This window comes from Rhodnius prolixus, unplaced genomic scaffold (genome assembly GCF_049639745.1).
Source record: "Rhodnius prolixus isolate KJV_2025 unplaced genomic scaffold, Rpr scaffold_1, whole genome shotgun sequence".
Taxonomy (NCBI): domain Eukaryota; kingdom Metazoa; phylum Arthropoda; class Insecta; order Hemiptera; family Reduviidae; genus Rhodnius; species Rhodnius prolixus.
The window spans coordinates 27,767,598-27,784,881 of record NW_027411581.1 but is presented as its reverse complement, the minus strand read 5'-3'; the positions used below and the strand labels follow the sequence as shown (position 1 = coordinate 27,784,881).

The 17,284-nt window shown below is 35.0% G+C and overlaps 1 protein-coding gene and 1 long non-coding RNA gene across 5 annotated transcripts in view; both read right to left on the bottom strand.

Annotated features, from left to right (window-relative positions):
• Window positions 1–12,379: 12,379 nt before the first annotated feature.
• Window positions 12,380–13,159, bottom strand: LOC141450464 (uncharacterized). The gene has a single exon (XM_074121302.1). The coding sequence runs from the start codon at window positions 13,157–13,159 to the stop codon at window positions 12,380–12,382; it is 780 nt and encodes a 259-aa protein (XP_073977403.1).
• A 2,870-nt stretch (window positions 13,160–16,029) lies between these two features.
• Window positions 16,030–17,284, bottom strand: part of LOC141448066 (uncharacterized) — a 21,976-nt gene continuing 20,721 nt past the window's right edge. For all 4 annotated transcript variants that reach the window (XR_012454821.1, XR_012454824.1, XR_012454822.1 and 1 more), the window contains exon 8: window positions 16,030–16,644. This is a non-coding gene — a long non-coding RNA (uncharacterized lncRNA). The remainder of the gene's footprint in view (window positions 16,645–17,284) is intronic.

Here is a 17,284-nt window from a genome sequence, read left to right as displayed (position 1 = left end):
CTTCCGTTCCAAACTTCGTACGGAGTTAAGCCGTCTAAACTACTTGTTGGGCATCGATTTCTAATATAATTCGCTGTATTCACAGCTTCCGCCCAAAAGCTATCTGGAAGACCCGATTGAATCAGTAAACATCTGGCCATATTTATTAAAGTTATATTTTTTCTTTCAGATATTCCATTCTGTTCAGGGGTGTACGGAACTGAAAGTCGTCGACGTATACCTCGACTTTTTAGAAATCCATCAAACTCACTATTAACGTATTCACATCCGTTATCGGTCTGAAGACATTTTATCTTTTTATTCTTCTGGTTTTCGACCATGCTAACAAATTCCTTAAAAATTTTTAATATATCCTTCTTAGAATTAAGAAACCGGACCTCAGTCCACCTGGACTTATCATCAGTAAAAGTCACCATGTATTTTGATTTTCTGTGCGATTCAACTCGTACAGGTCCGAATACGTCCGAATGTATAATTTCTAATAAATCTACATCCTTATCTGATCGTTTTGGTAATGGTGTTCGTGTCATTTTTCCTCTAAAACAGATGTCACACCTAAAATTGTAATTGGTATTTTTTAGATTTATCCCTCTTATAATACCTTTCTTGGATGCCACTAATAAGTCTTTGACATTAATGTGACCCATTCGGCGATGCCACTTTTCAAGCTCTTTGTATGAGTTATCATTAACTGAGTTGCAAGTAGGATTCTGGACTTCATCTACAAAATATAGATCGCCTACGCGGTTCGCCTTTATTTCAATTTCTTTATTCGTTCCCATTATCAGAGCGCAGTTTTTCTTAAATAATACTTGCAAATTATTGTCAGTTATTTTGGCAACTGATAATAAATTAGTTCGTAAGTCTGGAACATGTAGTGTATTATTTAACGTTACATTTGTCATTTCTTTTGGTTTACCTGTAGTTATGGAAACTATTCCTTTTGCGGCAACGTCAGTAGAGGTATCATTCGCAAGATTGAGCTTGCCCGGCCCGTCTTCACATAAGCGTGTAAATTTAGAAATCTCCTTGCATAAATGTGATGTTGCTCCGCTATCCAGACACCAACTTGTATTGTCTTGATGTATATGTAATGCTTCTGAAATGAATAAATCAACATCCTTAGCATTTTCCACATTTTTGGCGGTCTGTTTGTTTTGAAATTTACTACGGCATTCATTTGCCTTGTGTCCCACACGTTTACACCGGTAACATCGAATTTCAGGCTTATTTAGTTTCTTAAATTTATTTCCATCATTTTTCGTAATGCTACTCCATTTCTTTTATTGTTTTTCCACATACATTGCGTTTGGAGAAGAATTCCGACTATAATTATTTCTTGCGTCAGACTCTTCTATAATTTTAATACGCAGCGCCTCAGGTGTGGGTAGCACATCCCGCGATTCAATCGCACATCTAAAGTTGTCGAAGGTGTTTGGAAGACTGTATAATAGCATAATTGTTAAGAGATCTGGATTCACAGTGACTTCCATTTCGCAAAGTTTATCAACTGCATCGAAGAACTTGTTCAAATGCTCTCTAATGTCTCCACCTTCCTCCATGCGCTGAAGCGTTAATTGTTTAAGCAGTGTTGCTTTTCTCGCGGGTCCCTTTGATTGGTAAACACCTTTCAACTTTAACCACACATCTCTAGACGTTTCACAGTTTTTGATCTGTTTCAATTCTGAAGCACAAATTGACAATATAATGTCCGATTTCGCCTTGTTATCGTTCTTGATCCGTTCGCTTATAGCTTTCACAGAAGTAGAATCATCACCTATTAAAGCGGGTTTAGTTATTTCACCACTTACGTAGCCCCACTCATCATTTTTTATCAATAACGCCTGCATTTGAAGTTTCCACGTATCGTAATTATCTTTCGAAAGTCCTTCAATTCGTGAAAAATTTACCTAATTGTCTACCGTTTTCTTTCCTAACTTTATTTGTTCTTTTCGAAATTAATTATTACACCTAATTCTTTTATTAAATCTAACCCTAATAATAAATCGAAGTGGTCGTGGAAATCAAAGAGATAGAACTCCGCCGTCTTCCCTTTGATTCCAGTGAGTTCCGTAATGCCTACGCGAGTGCTATATTTCTCCTTAGTGGTCCCGTGTCTAGTGGTCACTTCGAACGGTGTGTGCTTTAAACTTTCGCAGAAATACGCTTCTGCGATTGTCTTTTTTACAAACGACTTCCTGCTCCCAGTCTCCAGTAATATTCGAAAACCGGTCTTGTTGTCTATAATGTAGGGTAGTTCGTTTTCTTTCGATGCTAAGCTTAATATTTGAAACCCGCTGGAGTTCTGAGTTTGTCAATAGGACGATAGTTCAGGTGTTGGTGGTTCCCTTTCTTCGCTTTCTTCCACTATAGGTTCCGGGTTCTGTTGGGTCTGCTAATAGCTGACTGTGGGCGGTAAGTGTTTCTGGTTGAAATACTCATGGGTGTCCGTCCCGTTTGTTCGTAGTATGTAGGGGCGTTTTGTCTAGGCGGGATATGTGATTGCTGGTTCCGTACCGGTGGACGTGGGTATTGTATATATTGAGATGTTGTTTGTTGTGGAGTAATCCGTGTTTTGGGTGCTGATTCTAATTGTGGCAACCTTGGTTACAGAGTCTGTCGTGGGGGAACAAAATAGTTTCGCGGTGCAACAAACGTGTTTTCTAGGCCTTTGTGGATGGAATGTCTTTGGCCTTGTCGGGTGTGTTTGTGTATGAAATATCGACTGTTTAGTGGTTAGGTTGTATTGGAAATCGTTAGTAAGCATTGATAATGCTGTGTTTAAGTCCATGGGGTTCTTTGCCTTAAGGATGGACCCAATAGGTTCGGGTAGTCCTTTGAGTAGAGTTCTGAGGGCTAAGCCTCGGGCGTGTTCACTGAGTATTCCGTACTCAACCTGATTCTTGTGGTTTCTAAAATAGCTTAATAGAAGGTTTAGGATCTTTTGTATCTTTTGATAGAATTCTATTGGTGCGTCTGCTGACTGCTTCAAGTTAACTAATTCAGCGGTTAGAGTAAACTCGTCCCTTTTATCCAAATAGGCGTTTATTAGTATGTTTTTCAGGTCATTGAAGGTACTGAATTGAGCGTTATGGACTATTGTGGCTGCAGGTCCCTTGATTTTGGATAGAATTGTAGATATTCGTTTTGAAAATCATTAGGGTCTGCTACGTTCAAGAATTTCGTCACTAACTTTTCCCCAATTTCTAAAAATCTGAACAATAGTTCGGGCTCCCCATGAAATTCCGGGATCATGTCGCCGTACTCTTTTTTTTTTAGGATTGGTACCAGAGGTACTGCTGCTGCCATGGTTGCTATTTTAATTAGAGTCTACCAAAATATCCGATTAAAATCTTACGCCTTCGATTCGATTGATAATTCAAAAATTCTTAATTCTTATTCCAATAATTAATTCAATAAAAATTCAAATTGTCAGAAGTATGCACAATTACGATATCTATACTTACAATATAATGGAATACATAGATGCGGGATCTCCCTTAAATTGTTGAAACAAACGAGTAAATATTCTCTTTACCCAGGTCCTACCGACTGCGCCAGTTACGGTACTTGTAACAAGAAGAGCCTTTTTAAAAAAGGGTTTATTACAATTATTACAATTACATCAACGTTATTCGCACAATGATTAAATGGTAATAAAAGGAAAGAAATTGCTTACATGCAATGGAAGTATAAATTGTAAAATAATGTTTATCAAGTCTTAATGTCTTACATCTAAAATTACAGAAATACCTGGCAGAATATACACTAGGTGATCGCGGCTGGACTCACTAGCACTGGTTAGAATAGGTGATCTTGACACTGATGGAAATACGGAACTGTTCCGGCTGGACGCGTGACCACTTTTATAATAAAAGAAGGATGCTGTCTTCAGCAGTCCTAAGTAGGTCAGACGTCATCTATTTACGTGCCTGTAACTTATATATAAAACAAGGAAATAAGGATTCGCCTTAAATAAAAGCCGCTCTTTAAAAGGTGTAGGTTAAAGTTCGCTGCCAAAGAAAAATTATAGAAATGTGCCAAACTGATCTTTATTCAGAAAGTCTTTTAGTTGGTAGAGGTTTCGTATTGTTCCAGTAAGATGTGTGCTTAGCGAATTTCTTTACATTAACTTTAACCGAAAGCTAAGAATCCCTACTTAATTTTTGTTATTCGTCCCCAATATTTCTGTTTGCAAGACTTAGTACTACTTAAGACAAGTAAAATAATCATATTTCTTTTAAAAAAAATGAAATATCGCAGAGAATCAATAGTGAAAATAAGATTTTAGGCGATAATATCTGTATGTATGTTTGTAGGTAACTATATAGAGAGGGACCTGGGTCTCTGTGTGGGGTTACCTTACCTATCTATTTGGGCAAGGAGGCTGTGGAGGACCTACTGTAGGCAAGTCTTCTCTAATAACAGGCCGGCCAACCATCATGTTTACCGCCACCAAACATAAATATTAGTTTTTTAGAGTAACAAGTTAATTGTGTGCTCATGGATAGATTATAAAGGCAGTGGCTGGTACTCACCACTTACCCCCCCCCCACACACACACACCTCAGTCTACCTCATCTCTAATGGGACAAAACTCCGCCTTTCACTTTATGCTCTCATAAGACAGCTTAAGGCTGTTTTCTCTGTAAATTGTCAAGCTTGAGGAATCTGAATCACTGTAATACCGCATCTAGTTAGCAAGCTACCTTCCCATGATTACGGCCCCCTCCTACTTGAAACATGGAGACTTTACTTACAAACAACACTTTTTTACTTGATCACTAAGCATTATTTTTATTTGGTCTTGTGCGCTAGGTGATGGGAAGTATTGAATTTCTTTAAATTGTATAAATAGAGTTTTGGTCTTGAAATTTGTCTGGGGAGCCGCGGCCAGCATAACACAAAAACAAATGATGGTTATGGTTTTTTCGACCGTTGTTGATAGATGATTTTTGGTGAATATCGAGGTGCAGTCTTATCTATCAACAACTTTTTTGTTTTATACCAACGTTTCGGTAATTTTTACAAGCTTCTTCAGGGTATTATAAAAAAAGTTTGTGAAGTTTAATGTAGAGCTACGAGTATATCATCATAACTGTTATACATAACATACATAAATACATATAACGTCCTGAGCTTTATATTGCCCATACACTTAGTTAGGGACTGCTTGAATGAACTTGAAGACGCTGGTTCAGAGACACAGCCGCAGATTCTTCAGTCAGCGTTCCATTATCTAAATCAGATTTTACATCAAGATATACAGCCAGGTAGTAGTACTAAACAAGATGGTACCAGTACTATTAAAAGAGCTTCATCAAACCACAAAGCGTAAGAGGATTGCTTGAAAATAACCCGTGAATTTATCTGCTGGCCGGACGTATCCCAAGACAGACAAACTTATTTGCAATGTTTCCCTAAATGTCATACTCTTTAAAAGAATAAACCAATGGATAAACTGGTTGATGGAGAGATCTCATCACGTGGAAATTAGCCATCTGCTCAGTGGACATTACCTTTGATAGCTGGATAGTTATTTTTTGTTGCTTGCTTATAGTTGAAGAGAAGTGTAGTTGTTATTCTTGAGTTATGAAGGAGACGTGGAGACGGCCGGATGTGTTCTTCTTTGCACAGAAGGATGTTCATAGACGGGAGTTCTTGGAATGCGCTGTGGTATGCGATGAACATTGCAACCTTTGTAGCTGGCAACGTTAATGCAAAGTGCGCACTTTCAAGGTGTGTTGGATGGCTTGTGCAGTCGGATAAGAGATAGACCAGCGCACTTGGCTCACTTTGGCTTATGCTGGAAGTAGCCGCGTATGTGCCGAACTCTTGGCAGCGCTTGCATTGCACTTTGCTCCTCTGTTTTCGAGGTTTTTCTATTTTTATTTTACAGAAGCAGAGGGTGTCGATTTCGAATACCTCGCTACGTGTTTTGGCTCCAAGTCCACGAAGAATAGTGGAAGTGTTTGTTTAATTACAGGTTGTATTACAGGAGCAACATTTCAGACAGTGTGGCCAAGTTCTGCGATCTCTTTTTTTAATCATCTCAGTAGGTGTGCTCTGGTGCAGGTGTCTGTTGACAATGCGATACGCCTTGTCATCTTCTAACTGGAAAGTGAGGTCGCCATTGTGGCTCTTTAAATACGTTACAATGCCTCTGTAGCTTTCAACAGTACTGGCGTTGACAATTAGGTCAGTAATTAATCAATACTTCTTTATTTACTTTTTATAATATACATAAATTGTTACATATGTGTTTCTCTAGCTTCTTATGCTGGGTAAAACTGAGTAAACATTTTAATTATTTAAATTACAAGACATACAAGGCAAATGCTTAGAAGTTTCAGGATTGCTAACTACTTGCAAAGTACAAGGAATTGGGAGCTGATCCAAATTTGATCAATTGCACTACAACCCTGTTCACTAATGTATGTATATGAAGCTGGACGGTCATTGTACGATCTACCGTTACATACCCAAATACCGAAACTTTCCATTATCTCTGTCAGCCATAAGCCAGGTTCATTTATAATATTATCTATAATAAAAATAATAATAATAAAGCCTTTATTTATACAAAGGTTATACAAAAAAACATATATGTATATAATACATACAATATTAAATTAAAATAAATAATTATCGTACAGATCAATCAGATATTACATAAGAAGTATTAAACTTAAAATATTTTACTTAATTGGCATAATTAACATTTTCACCTAATTTTTTTTTCATTTTATCTATTTTTTTATTTTATTTTATTTATTTTTATTCCTATTTATTAAATTATTTTTTTTTTTATTTTTTTTTTTATCTTTGTATAGGCCTTCCCTTACGGGAGTAATGGTCAGACTTCCCACGGGGACCAATCCTACTGGGAAGCAGAGTCCGCTGCCAGCTCTTTCCCTTTTCTTCTCCAAGCATCTATGTCCATCCCACTTGAGATTTTCTCTTGCAGTTTCCAATTCTTCTAATCTCTCCTCTCCCCTCCGTGTCCTAACATTTTGTGTACAAATTCTAAGAACATGCCTCTCCACTACCTTATTTTCCTGTTTTATACTTTTTAATTTTTCCTTTTCTTCTCTATTTCGATTGCCATAATATTATCTAAAGATGTTCTAATACTGAACAAGGAAGAGTTTTCAAAGATTTCCTCATCTGTTGAATTTAAATCCGAGATTCTCGCATTAAAATCACCAGCGATTATGATTCTAGTGCTACAGAATTGTATAGAAAGCTCATAAAGAACAGAATTAAATTTATCAAAAATAATCTTTTGTGACTTAGGCCTTATATACACATTACTAATTATTAAGTGTTTCCTGTTTATCTTACATTTCAAAAAAATCCAAGACTCCGAACTATCTATGATTTCGACCTCCCTCACAGTAGTTTTATTTGTTAAAATAAGTAGACCCCCTGATGGACGGCCCACTCTAAATTTTTTAGCAGCCAAAATTTGAAATTTATCAAAGCCAATAAAAAAGTGAGGAAGGCACAAATCTTCAATAGTTGCCAATGTTTCAGAAAAACAAAGCACGTTCAAATTTCCAAACATTTCAGCAGTATTACTATCTAAAGAATAAATATTTTTATACCCTTCTATATTCCAAAAACCTAAACGAAAACTTTGTCACTATTTTCAAAAATTTAACAATAATTGGGGGCGCGTAATCAATATTTCTGTTTTTTAAACGATAACAATTTTGAATAATATCTTTGTTACAGTTAAATTTAATCTGTTCACATATCTTTTCAAAAAATCTCCAAGCAATTTTCAAATGTTCGAGAACAGGAAAGTTCGTAATTTTAATTGCGTCATTGCGTATCGATTTTTTCAGCTCAATAATTTCATTTTTAAGTTGAACATTTTCTTGTTTTAGTAAATTATTTTGTTGTTTCAAATCCATAATTTCTCGCTTAACATCATTGAAGTTTTTTTTTTTTTTTTTTAAATTCTTATCAAGAGATGTGACTGAATTTGATATACGTTTATTTTCCTCAGTAAGTGCATTTGTATCTTTACGTAATGACTTTAATTCTTCTGCCATTGAATTGAAAGAAGCCGTGAGGATAGTAAATAGAGATTCATTGACAAATACTGCTGCACCACCACTCATACCTGAGACTTCCCCCATAGGGCCTTCCAAAAATTTTATTTAAACAATTAATATCTCGATAATCGCTCCACGAAAAACGTTCAAAATTTATGGAGACACTTTTATCACATCACTTTCGTCATTAGCCAAATTTCACTACTGCGTGACTACTGTAACCATTTATAAATTAAAAATTAGAACAGACCATCTTTACTCTAGCACGACCTGAACCAAACTAATTAAGTCAGCTTTACAAGTGAACGTTTCTCGACCTACTTCATACGATAAAGCTTCGCAGAATGTGGCGTATCTTGTAACGTTCTTGACGTAAATTGGTGGTGGTTTGTGTGATTTCGGTTCTTTGTTGACCGGTTTAGTGTCCATAGTTTCCTCACGTGCTAGTGGTGAGACAGGGTTAGATGTCAATACCCTTGGAGGAGCAGCTACGTCAGACAAACTGCCTGAAGCTGTTTTCAGTGACGGTAGTGGTGATTAGGTAAAGGAACCTTCCGCTTTTAAGCAGCAATTCGTGAACCTAACCACTGTTTTTGTGGTGAGCTTCTTATTTCTTGGTACACTGCTTTTCATGCGAGATTTCTTTGATGTCTTGGACGTGGTAGATTCGTCACTAGACGAGATATAAGGGACGTCACTTATTTTATTTACTTAAAATAAATAAAAGTTTCTCTTAAACAATAATAATTAAAAGAGCTACATATGTACAATAGAATTTACAATGAATAAATTGTTTGAAATGTATCTTAAGAATTTACAACTAACAATATAATAATATACACAAAACTTAATTTGGCTAAAAATAATATGATTTATTTATTTATTGTTTTATAGTAGACTGTACTTTAAACAAAGAGTTGGCCTGATTAATACATAATAATTTTGAAAAACAAAAAACAAAAGTTCTTGCTGAATTAGACAAACATAGGAAATTAAAAAAAAAAATAATAATAATAATAATACATGAAAAGAGGGAAGGGATTTGCTATGAGGTTAGCATACTGGACTCCCACGCGGAGGTCCCGGGTTCGAATCCAGCAGCTGACCCTTAGATTTTCTCTTCCTAGGAGCTTCTTACAGCTCACTGTCCGGTGATGGACAGTGTTGTCAGTAACGAGAGAACACTGTCCGGAGGCCGGCAGTGCACTGGAAAAAGCTCCGGGCGCTAATGACCTCAGCTGTTGATGCGCTAAAAAAAAAAAAAAATACATGAAAAGACATCCATCAGAGATAAACAGAATAGAAACTTTGAATTAATCTTCGATAATAGACACAAAATAGTAAACTGAACTTCAGACATAAATATATAATTCAAGCTCTTACCGAATAACAATTCGGGTAACAAAAATTATTAATAATTTTAAATTACTCGTAAATAATAGAATTTAATAGCAAGTGTAGGCCTAGAATACATTGTATGTGTATGTATAGAGATAAGAAATACGTATTTCTATGTATAAGTACAATAGAGGAGAGTTGGACTTCGGATTGTTGTCGAAGAAGCAAACAGAGCGGCGCGTAGGGGGTACGCGGAGCTCGCGAGAGTGAGTAGTGAGACTCAAGGAGCGCTTATGAGCAGTGGTGCCCTGTACTTTCCTTTTTAACGGCTTGCCGGATTTGGTTTTCCAATTTCCTGTAGAAAATTGGGAAAATTTCGTAGAAATGAGGGCGTTACCAGTGGCGTAGGACAGTCCTATGGTAAGATTTCCCATTGAGGGGATTACACTCTACGGAATAAACAACAGAAAGGGAAGAAGGAAAAGCACAGGAAAATCTTCGTGTGGGGATCCCGAAGAAAGAAGACGGCGCTTCGGAACAATCCGTAACTACAATTTTACTCAATTAAAGAAAAAAAAACCAGGCCTGGGGTAAGTTTTCTTTTATTTTGAACATTTAAAAAAAATCAGTTAGTGTATTATTTCAATTTGTTTAAAAGTTTCAGGAAGTTTCAGGTTTGTGTTTTTTTTCCCTTAAGAAAAGTTTTGTTTCTAATGATAAATAATAATAATTTTTCATGTAAATATGTTTTTCTTTTTGTCTAGGGAGTAAGATTATTGTTTCAAGCCCTATCAAATACACAGGTTACGTAATTAACGTAACGCTTAAATTCAGTGAACAAGGCTGCATTTGCAATTATATTCTGTTCTGTTTTTTGTGCTTAATAGTTTTTCTTTACATTATACGCATTATATACTCCCACTTGCCTTTTCTTTTGTTTTTCTACCTTTTTCCCCTTACCCCTTAGATCTCGCCGTCTATTTTAAAACGGCGTGGCGCCCAAGCACAACATATACTCGTATATACAGGGTGTTTATTTTAAGACGGCTCAAATGCATTTCATGCTTAAACGGTTAATCTGAGCAAAAAATGATAGAGGAAACATTTGTTGCCCGTCACCTCTAGTTTCAGAATATGTGACTTGATTCCTGCCCGCATACGCGGCTGACGCGCGACCAAAAATGAGGGTTCGCAGTTGACCCCCATTTTCATATACACAGTTTTAAAGAGTATAAAAAGTTATGAAAGAAACCGGAAACTGCAATTCGATATCTTCAAAATTAAAGGTGCTAGGCCATTTCAAAATCTGGTATTTATTAATCATATTTCAATTTTTTAACTTGTTATCAAAGAGAAAGAAGAGCACGCGATAGGTCATTTTTATGTATTTCTTCATCCCCTTTCTACTAAAAATATTGCCAAGGCAGTAAAGCTAGTATTTTTCTGAATATCGGGAAATAAATAGTTTTCCGAGTGATTTTTCTAAGAAAAATCAAATGTTAAGAGCTTTAAATGTTCTCAAGCATACACAAAATTGCTAAAAATTAATTTTACATCTGTTACAAACAAGAAGGTTTAATAATTATTTGATAATTTTGGGAGAGTTGCGTTTAATTACTAAAAAAATTGGAAACCTCCTGCCACATATTTAAGTGATCAATATCTTTCAAGTAAAGGATCATACTTATTTCTTAATTTATCAAATAATGCACTTTACTCAACTTGTGAAGCATGTACTGTGCCTTCAAAGGTGCCTCCTCAGATACAGAGAACAGTTGATAACCTCCAGGCTAACCTGGCTTGCGAGCCAGAGGAGGCACCTTTGAAGGCACAGTACAAAGCATTTGAGCCGTCTTAAAATGAACACCCTGTATATATTTTCTTTTTTTTTAATTTTATTTTACTTTTTTTATTTATTTATTTATTTTTTTTTTTGTGTCTACACCTCGGCCCACCCCTTCTCCACTGAAGTTACGCCGGGACAGCGTAAATTATTGTAACAAAGCTTAAAAATAATGCATCGTAAAACTAGTAGTAGTAGTAGACTTTATTTAACAAATAAATTACAATAATTAAAATAAATATACATTATATAATGTAATAATAAAGATTTTATCTCTGATCAATTGATCGTCGGAGGAGTCTATGTAGCGGACATTAAAAATGAATGCAATTTAACTTCTAACATTTAAAAAAATGAAAAAGAAAGAGAAATAATAATACAATAAAATTAAAATAAATGAAATAACGAAATAATGAAATCTGTATACATATTACAAAATGAAAACAATTTAATTACATTATAAAAAGTGAAAAAAAAAGAAAAACCAAAAAATAATAATAATATAATAATAAAATAATTATAATAATATAATAAAATAAATGAAATAAATAACTAATATTTTAGAAGATGAATACAACATAGATTTCTTAAATATTTCCTAAATTCCTTAGAAGAGTAAAAGAGAAGGAAAAATAATAATACAATGAAAATAATTGAAATAAACATCTGTAATATAAACCAGAAAATGAAATAAAGGAAAATAACAATAGTAATAATAATATATATATATAAATAATATAATAAAAGTACACCATACACTACCAATATTGTGTGATGGAAGGCCTTCAACCGATCGGACTATTTTAGAGGAAACTGCTAGATTAAGAAGTTTGCAAATAAGGGAATGCCTATCAATAGTATCGAAGGCAGCCGAGAAATCCACAACATAATGTATAGACCTTCTGTTTTTGTTTTTTTTTTTACTAAGTTTATATTTAATTACGTTTAAAAGAGTGAATACATTATCTGTTGTGGAATAATTGCTCCTGAAACCTGCCTGGAATTTGCAAAGTCTACCATCATTAGCCCAATCCGGCAGCCTATAAGATATAGAATTCCTTGTAGAAGCTCTTTTTAATCCTGCCACATTATACACCAAAATGTCCAATCGCTTACCATTAGCATACGGTAATTGCTACTTAACAGAAGAAGGAGTGTCCGTAGTCATCGATTCCTGATCATCACGCTGACTCAAAGAAGAATCAGAACGAGGTCGGAACGCGAAACGCTCTAAAGTAGTCTTAACACTCTTTACATCAGTATCCGTTTTGTTCTTCTTGCTTAGCGTCTTTTTCTCTTTTCTCACTTCCTGTTCAGGAGCCGTGGGCGGTGAATCAGAGAGCAGCCGTTTGTTTGAAGCGAGCCGAGTATCATACTCCTTTATTATTAATTTATCGTATTTTAATATAGCAAATTTACCATCCTTCCGGGCATCCCTAAACTGTGACATCAGTTTCTTGCGTATTTCAAGCACCTCCTTTGGAAAATCATCTACTATAACCATGTTTGTTTCTTTTAACTTGAAGGCATTTTTCATTACCAACAGTTTCATACGAAATGTTGTGAAACCTACAATTATCGGCCTATCCTTATTGCCTATCTTTTCAATTCGTCTGACAAAATCTAAGTCAGAAATAGCTAAACTGGGCTCCAATTTTTCTTTTAGGAAATCAAAGACAAAACCTTCCAACTCCCAGTAAGTAGAATATTCTTGCGAGACTCCGAATAAAACCACATTCCTTTTCCTTATCTCACGATCAAGTTGCTTTACTTTTGTTTCGACAACTTTAACTCTACTGTCAATAACATTAAAGTGTTCTTTAATTTCTTCAACCGTCTTCAGACGGGAATCTTCCAAGTCATTTTTCAATTCCAAGCGCAATTTTTTAAAAAGTTCCACTAAATCACCACTCATTTCAAATAAATTTACGCTTAGTGAATTGAAAAAAGAAAAAGATCGAAACAGTGAAATAAGTTTCAGTAAGAACTCTGTTCTGATGCAGATCAAGGTCGTGTTTGTAAATAAATCGACAAACAAGTAGAGATCGGCGTATGAAGAAGGTATGATAACACAGCTAGCTCTCCCCTCCAGATGGCTTCTTACCTAGCGTTCCTCACCTACTCACCCTCAGTCCACAATCTTCTTATTAATTACTTCTTTAATTACTCAGCTATTAAAAGTCCTATGTTTCTAAAAATTATATTTCATTAACAAGAAGTCTCGAGAATATCACACTGAAAATTTGAAGCAATTTGGATAAACTATGCGTAATCGACCAGTTTGTGCACAATTTTGCAAAACGATTTCCACGAAAACCGCTCGTTAAATTTCAGTCAAAATCCAAATAATAAATGACAGCTAAACATATCACATAATGACAACCTCAATTTGTTAAATTATCAACTAATGTAGAAGTTATTTAACTCCAAATCAAGAAACAGAAATCAAAAAACTTTCAAAAGAGCGTGCATGCCACAATTATTTCCGGAAAATTATGAAAATTGGAGTAAGACACAGTTCGTAGCTCAACTATTACCTGCCTCTGGCGTTTTAAATTACACCAGATAGAACTAGCAAAAACACTGATGTATGGAGAAATCGGCACTCACAAAGTTTGGAATTAAATTTTCCTAAATTTTCCGTGAGAATGTGGCTTTAAATTCAGTACTTTGAATATCTTGCGAATGTTAATTCTGTACACTAAGTTTCAACATTACGACTTTTATAGACTCCTCAAAAAGGAAACTGCAATCTCGGCTCTGAAACTGGCTCACAAAAAAGTTATTCCCAAGATACAAATACGTTTTCCTAACATATAGGCACTCAATGTAACCAATAGAACACAAAAAAATTAAAATCAAAAACTAATAAATAGGTAAAATACAAGCAAATATTAAGAGAACTCTTAAAACCATGTGCACACTATGCCTGTCCGCGCAAGACTCGCATCGTAAAACTAAATGAATTTAAAATTAAAAATATTTAAAAGTAATAACCTACCAATCATTTAAAATAAAACTTCTAGATCTTATTGCCTGACATACAAAGTTAAATATTTGATTAATATTTTCGATTGAATTAATTGTTAATAAATGTTGGTTGCAATCATGCAAAGATCCTTTAGTATCATTACTTCCTAGGATATTGGTTCTAAATGGATTTAATGAAGGACATTCAAACAAAAAACGCATTAAAGAGTAATCATCATACTACAAATTATACAAATATTGTTGTTATCAAATTCAAATTTACTGTTGTTAAAATACAAAGTAAATTTTGCTAAATTGGCCAAACATAATTGAATTATTATTCTTATCTTTTAAATGTTACATTTAAAGTTTAAATAAGGAAAAAAATAATCAATAAAAATAAAAGTTCAATATAAAATGTACAAAATCTAATAAATTGTTTTCTTCTTTTCGAAAAGGACTAAAGAGAATTCTAAAGTTTAAAAAAAAATAAATAAAGTTAATTAATGTTAAATGTAGTTTAGGGATAAGTAGTGAGAGGGATATAACAGATCACTCTTCTCCCTCTGCCAATCCCACTATTGTCCAGACCCAATTCGCCCCACCTAAACACTAGTAGGTAGTTACCCACACACGATTTTACCCGTGCGATTTTCTATTTTTTTTTTTTTTCCACAGCATGGCCAATAGCGCCGTCTCGTCCCTTAAAATCACCTCGTGCTCGGATGGCACCTCCTCCTCCTCCCTCGTTACATCCTCGCTTCCCGGGCAAGCAGTATGGAGCCGAGGGACACTGGAGTACAACTTCTCTCTCCAACCATTTGACCATCGACTACAGTCGACGGAGGGGAGAGAGTTGCTGATATGTTGGCACCATCCTCTCGTTTCTTGTATTTTCTGGGTGGACCACATAATGAAGGGCTAGTCGCTCAAGATAAATAATTTACCTATCCACCTAATCTAATTCACTATTAATAGGGGGGGAAGTACTTTGATTAAATTTCCTTCGCCCCCAGATAAAAAACCTAAATTTAAAAACCTAAAAAACAAAACAACTCGCACCCAATTGCTACATTCAACATAATAAATACATTCAACCTAATGACATCATACTATAAATACACTCACGCCAATAAATACATTCATACTAATATATATATATATATATTAGTATGAATGTATATATATATATATATATTTCCCCCCCCCCCTCCTTTGGCATCAGTTCATACTAATAAGTACACTCATGCCAATAAATACATTCATGCTAATAAATACGTACACACAATCACAAACTTACACTCCTTGCATGCATTCTAATGGGGAGGTACTCGATATTCCACTCCCCATTTAAATGAAGTTTAACCTAAGCGAAAATCCAATATCCTAACCTAAATTCTATGGAATAAGCTAATATTTTTTAAAAAAGCAAATAGCTCCTCAGTATGTACAGAATCCTCTTTTAAAATTGCGCGCAAGTCACGTGGTAGTCCTATTCGATGCCTTTCTGGTTGCAGAGCCTGGCACTCTTCAAGGATATGGATCACACAGTTAGCCTCTCCCTACAAAAAAAAAACATCTAGGTCTTCTTCCACCAACTAGTAAATAACCATGGGTTAGACGCGTGAGGCCGATCTTAAGCCTCGTTAGTATGACTGACTTCCGCCGCGGGAGGTTCTCGACTGGCCTAGTTCGTACGGAAGGCTTCATATCTTTCAATTTATCGTTCGTGATAAATGGTTTTGCGACACTTTTTTAGAACAAGATATTATCATCTTGCAAATCAGGCTGATAGAATATTTTAAAAAACACAAAAAACTGAAAAAACTTCGTATTTATTATTCCAAAGAGTAATAAAGTGGTGAATAACAACTAGGAATGTGATGATTCTCTAATAGATTCAATAGATCTCTCTTCTTATTCTCCTTAGTGCTAAGTACACTTTTGTAGGCCTGTAATAAAGGGTGGTGGTAAGGTATTCTTGCTCCAACTTAAAAGCCTTTACTTCAGTAATCTTCAAAGATTTGAAGCCTGTCATGCCTATAACATCACACAATGTTTTAAGCGAATAGAAATCCAGATAATTACATGTCATGTAATTTTTTTATTCTGCGTTTCTTTCACGAACATAATGCATGAACTATAAACATTTATTTCAGACCCTGCATTCGGTACCGTTTAGGAATCCAGTCCCCCGAATCGTACCTGCAATATACTAAATCTTACCCACAGATAGTAATAACAAATACGTTTAAAATAATGTAATGTTATGGTAAAACTAAAATGAATTTATTACAGAACTTTTGTTTTGTTTTAAAGAGACCCTTGGCTTCCTCGACAATCACCTTCCAAACCTCCCTGTCTTGCGCCTTAACTCGCCATCTTCTAATACCAAATCTGCGGATATGCTCCTCCACATCCTCCAACCACCTCATTTATAAGAATAAAAATTTGGATATAAGATAACAGAAATTATAAACAAATAATATTATAAACAAAACAATTCTTTATAACAATATTTTCTTGTTATAATATTATTATTTATAATGTTTATAAATACTTGGGGCACTAATAAATTTTGTCATCTTCTAAGGCCCTCACCTCAAGCTTCGAGAACCCATAATTGGCAAGTGACACATTGAATCATATTTTCCAAACTTACTGCGTTACATTAAAAGCAGTACCACTCTTTTTCATTGACATCTACAACAAATTCTGTTGCAGTACTTGTTAATGGTGAGTTTGAAACTAACTTAGCAGCTTTTTGATTCGTTATATTCTTCAAATTATAGGTTTTCTTGATGGTGTGATAGACCTGAATGTTTTTGGAGGTAGGGGTTTTCCCTCAAAAGATTTGGAAATCAGGAGAGCAGCTTTTTATACTGATAATGGGTATCTATGTTAAGATTGAGTGGTAGTCCTTGCTGTTCACGACTTCTTGGTGATTGGTGTGGTACAATGTTAGTCTGTCAGGCCAGCGACGATTTTGAATGTCCAACAGAAGTCCGAAGTGATCCAAGAAGTCTGCTCCTACCATATGATTTGTTTACGTCTGCAACGACGAAAGTCC

Bases quoted from the DNA above. Each gene is read 5' to 3' on its own strand.
- LOC141450464 (XM_074121302.1), bottom strand. From the start codon at position 13,159: ATGAGTGGTGATTTAGTGGAACTTTTTAAAAAATTGCGCTTGGAATTG.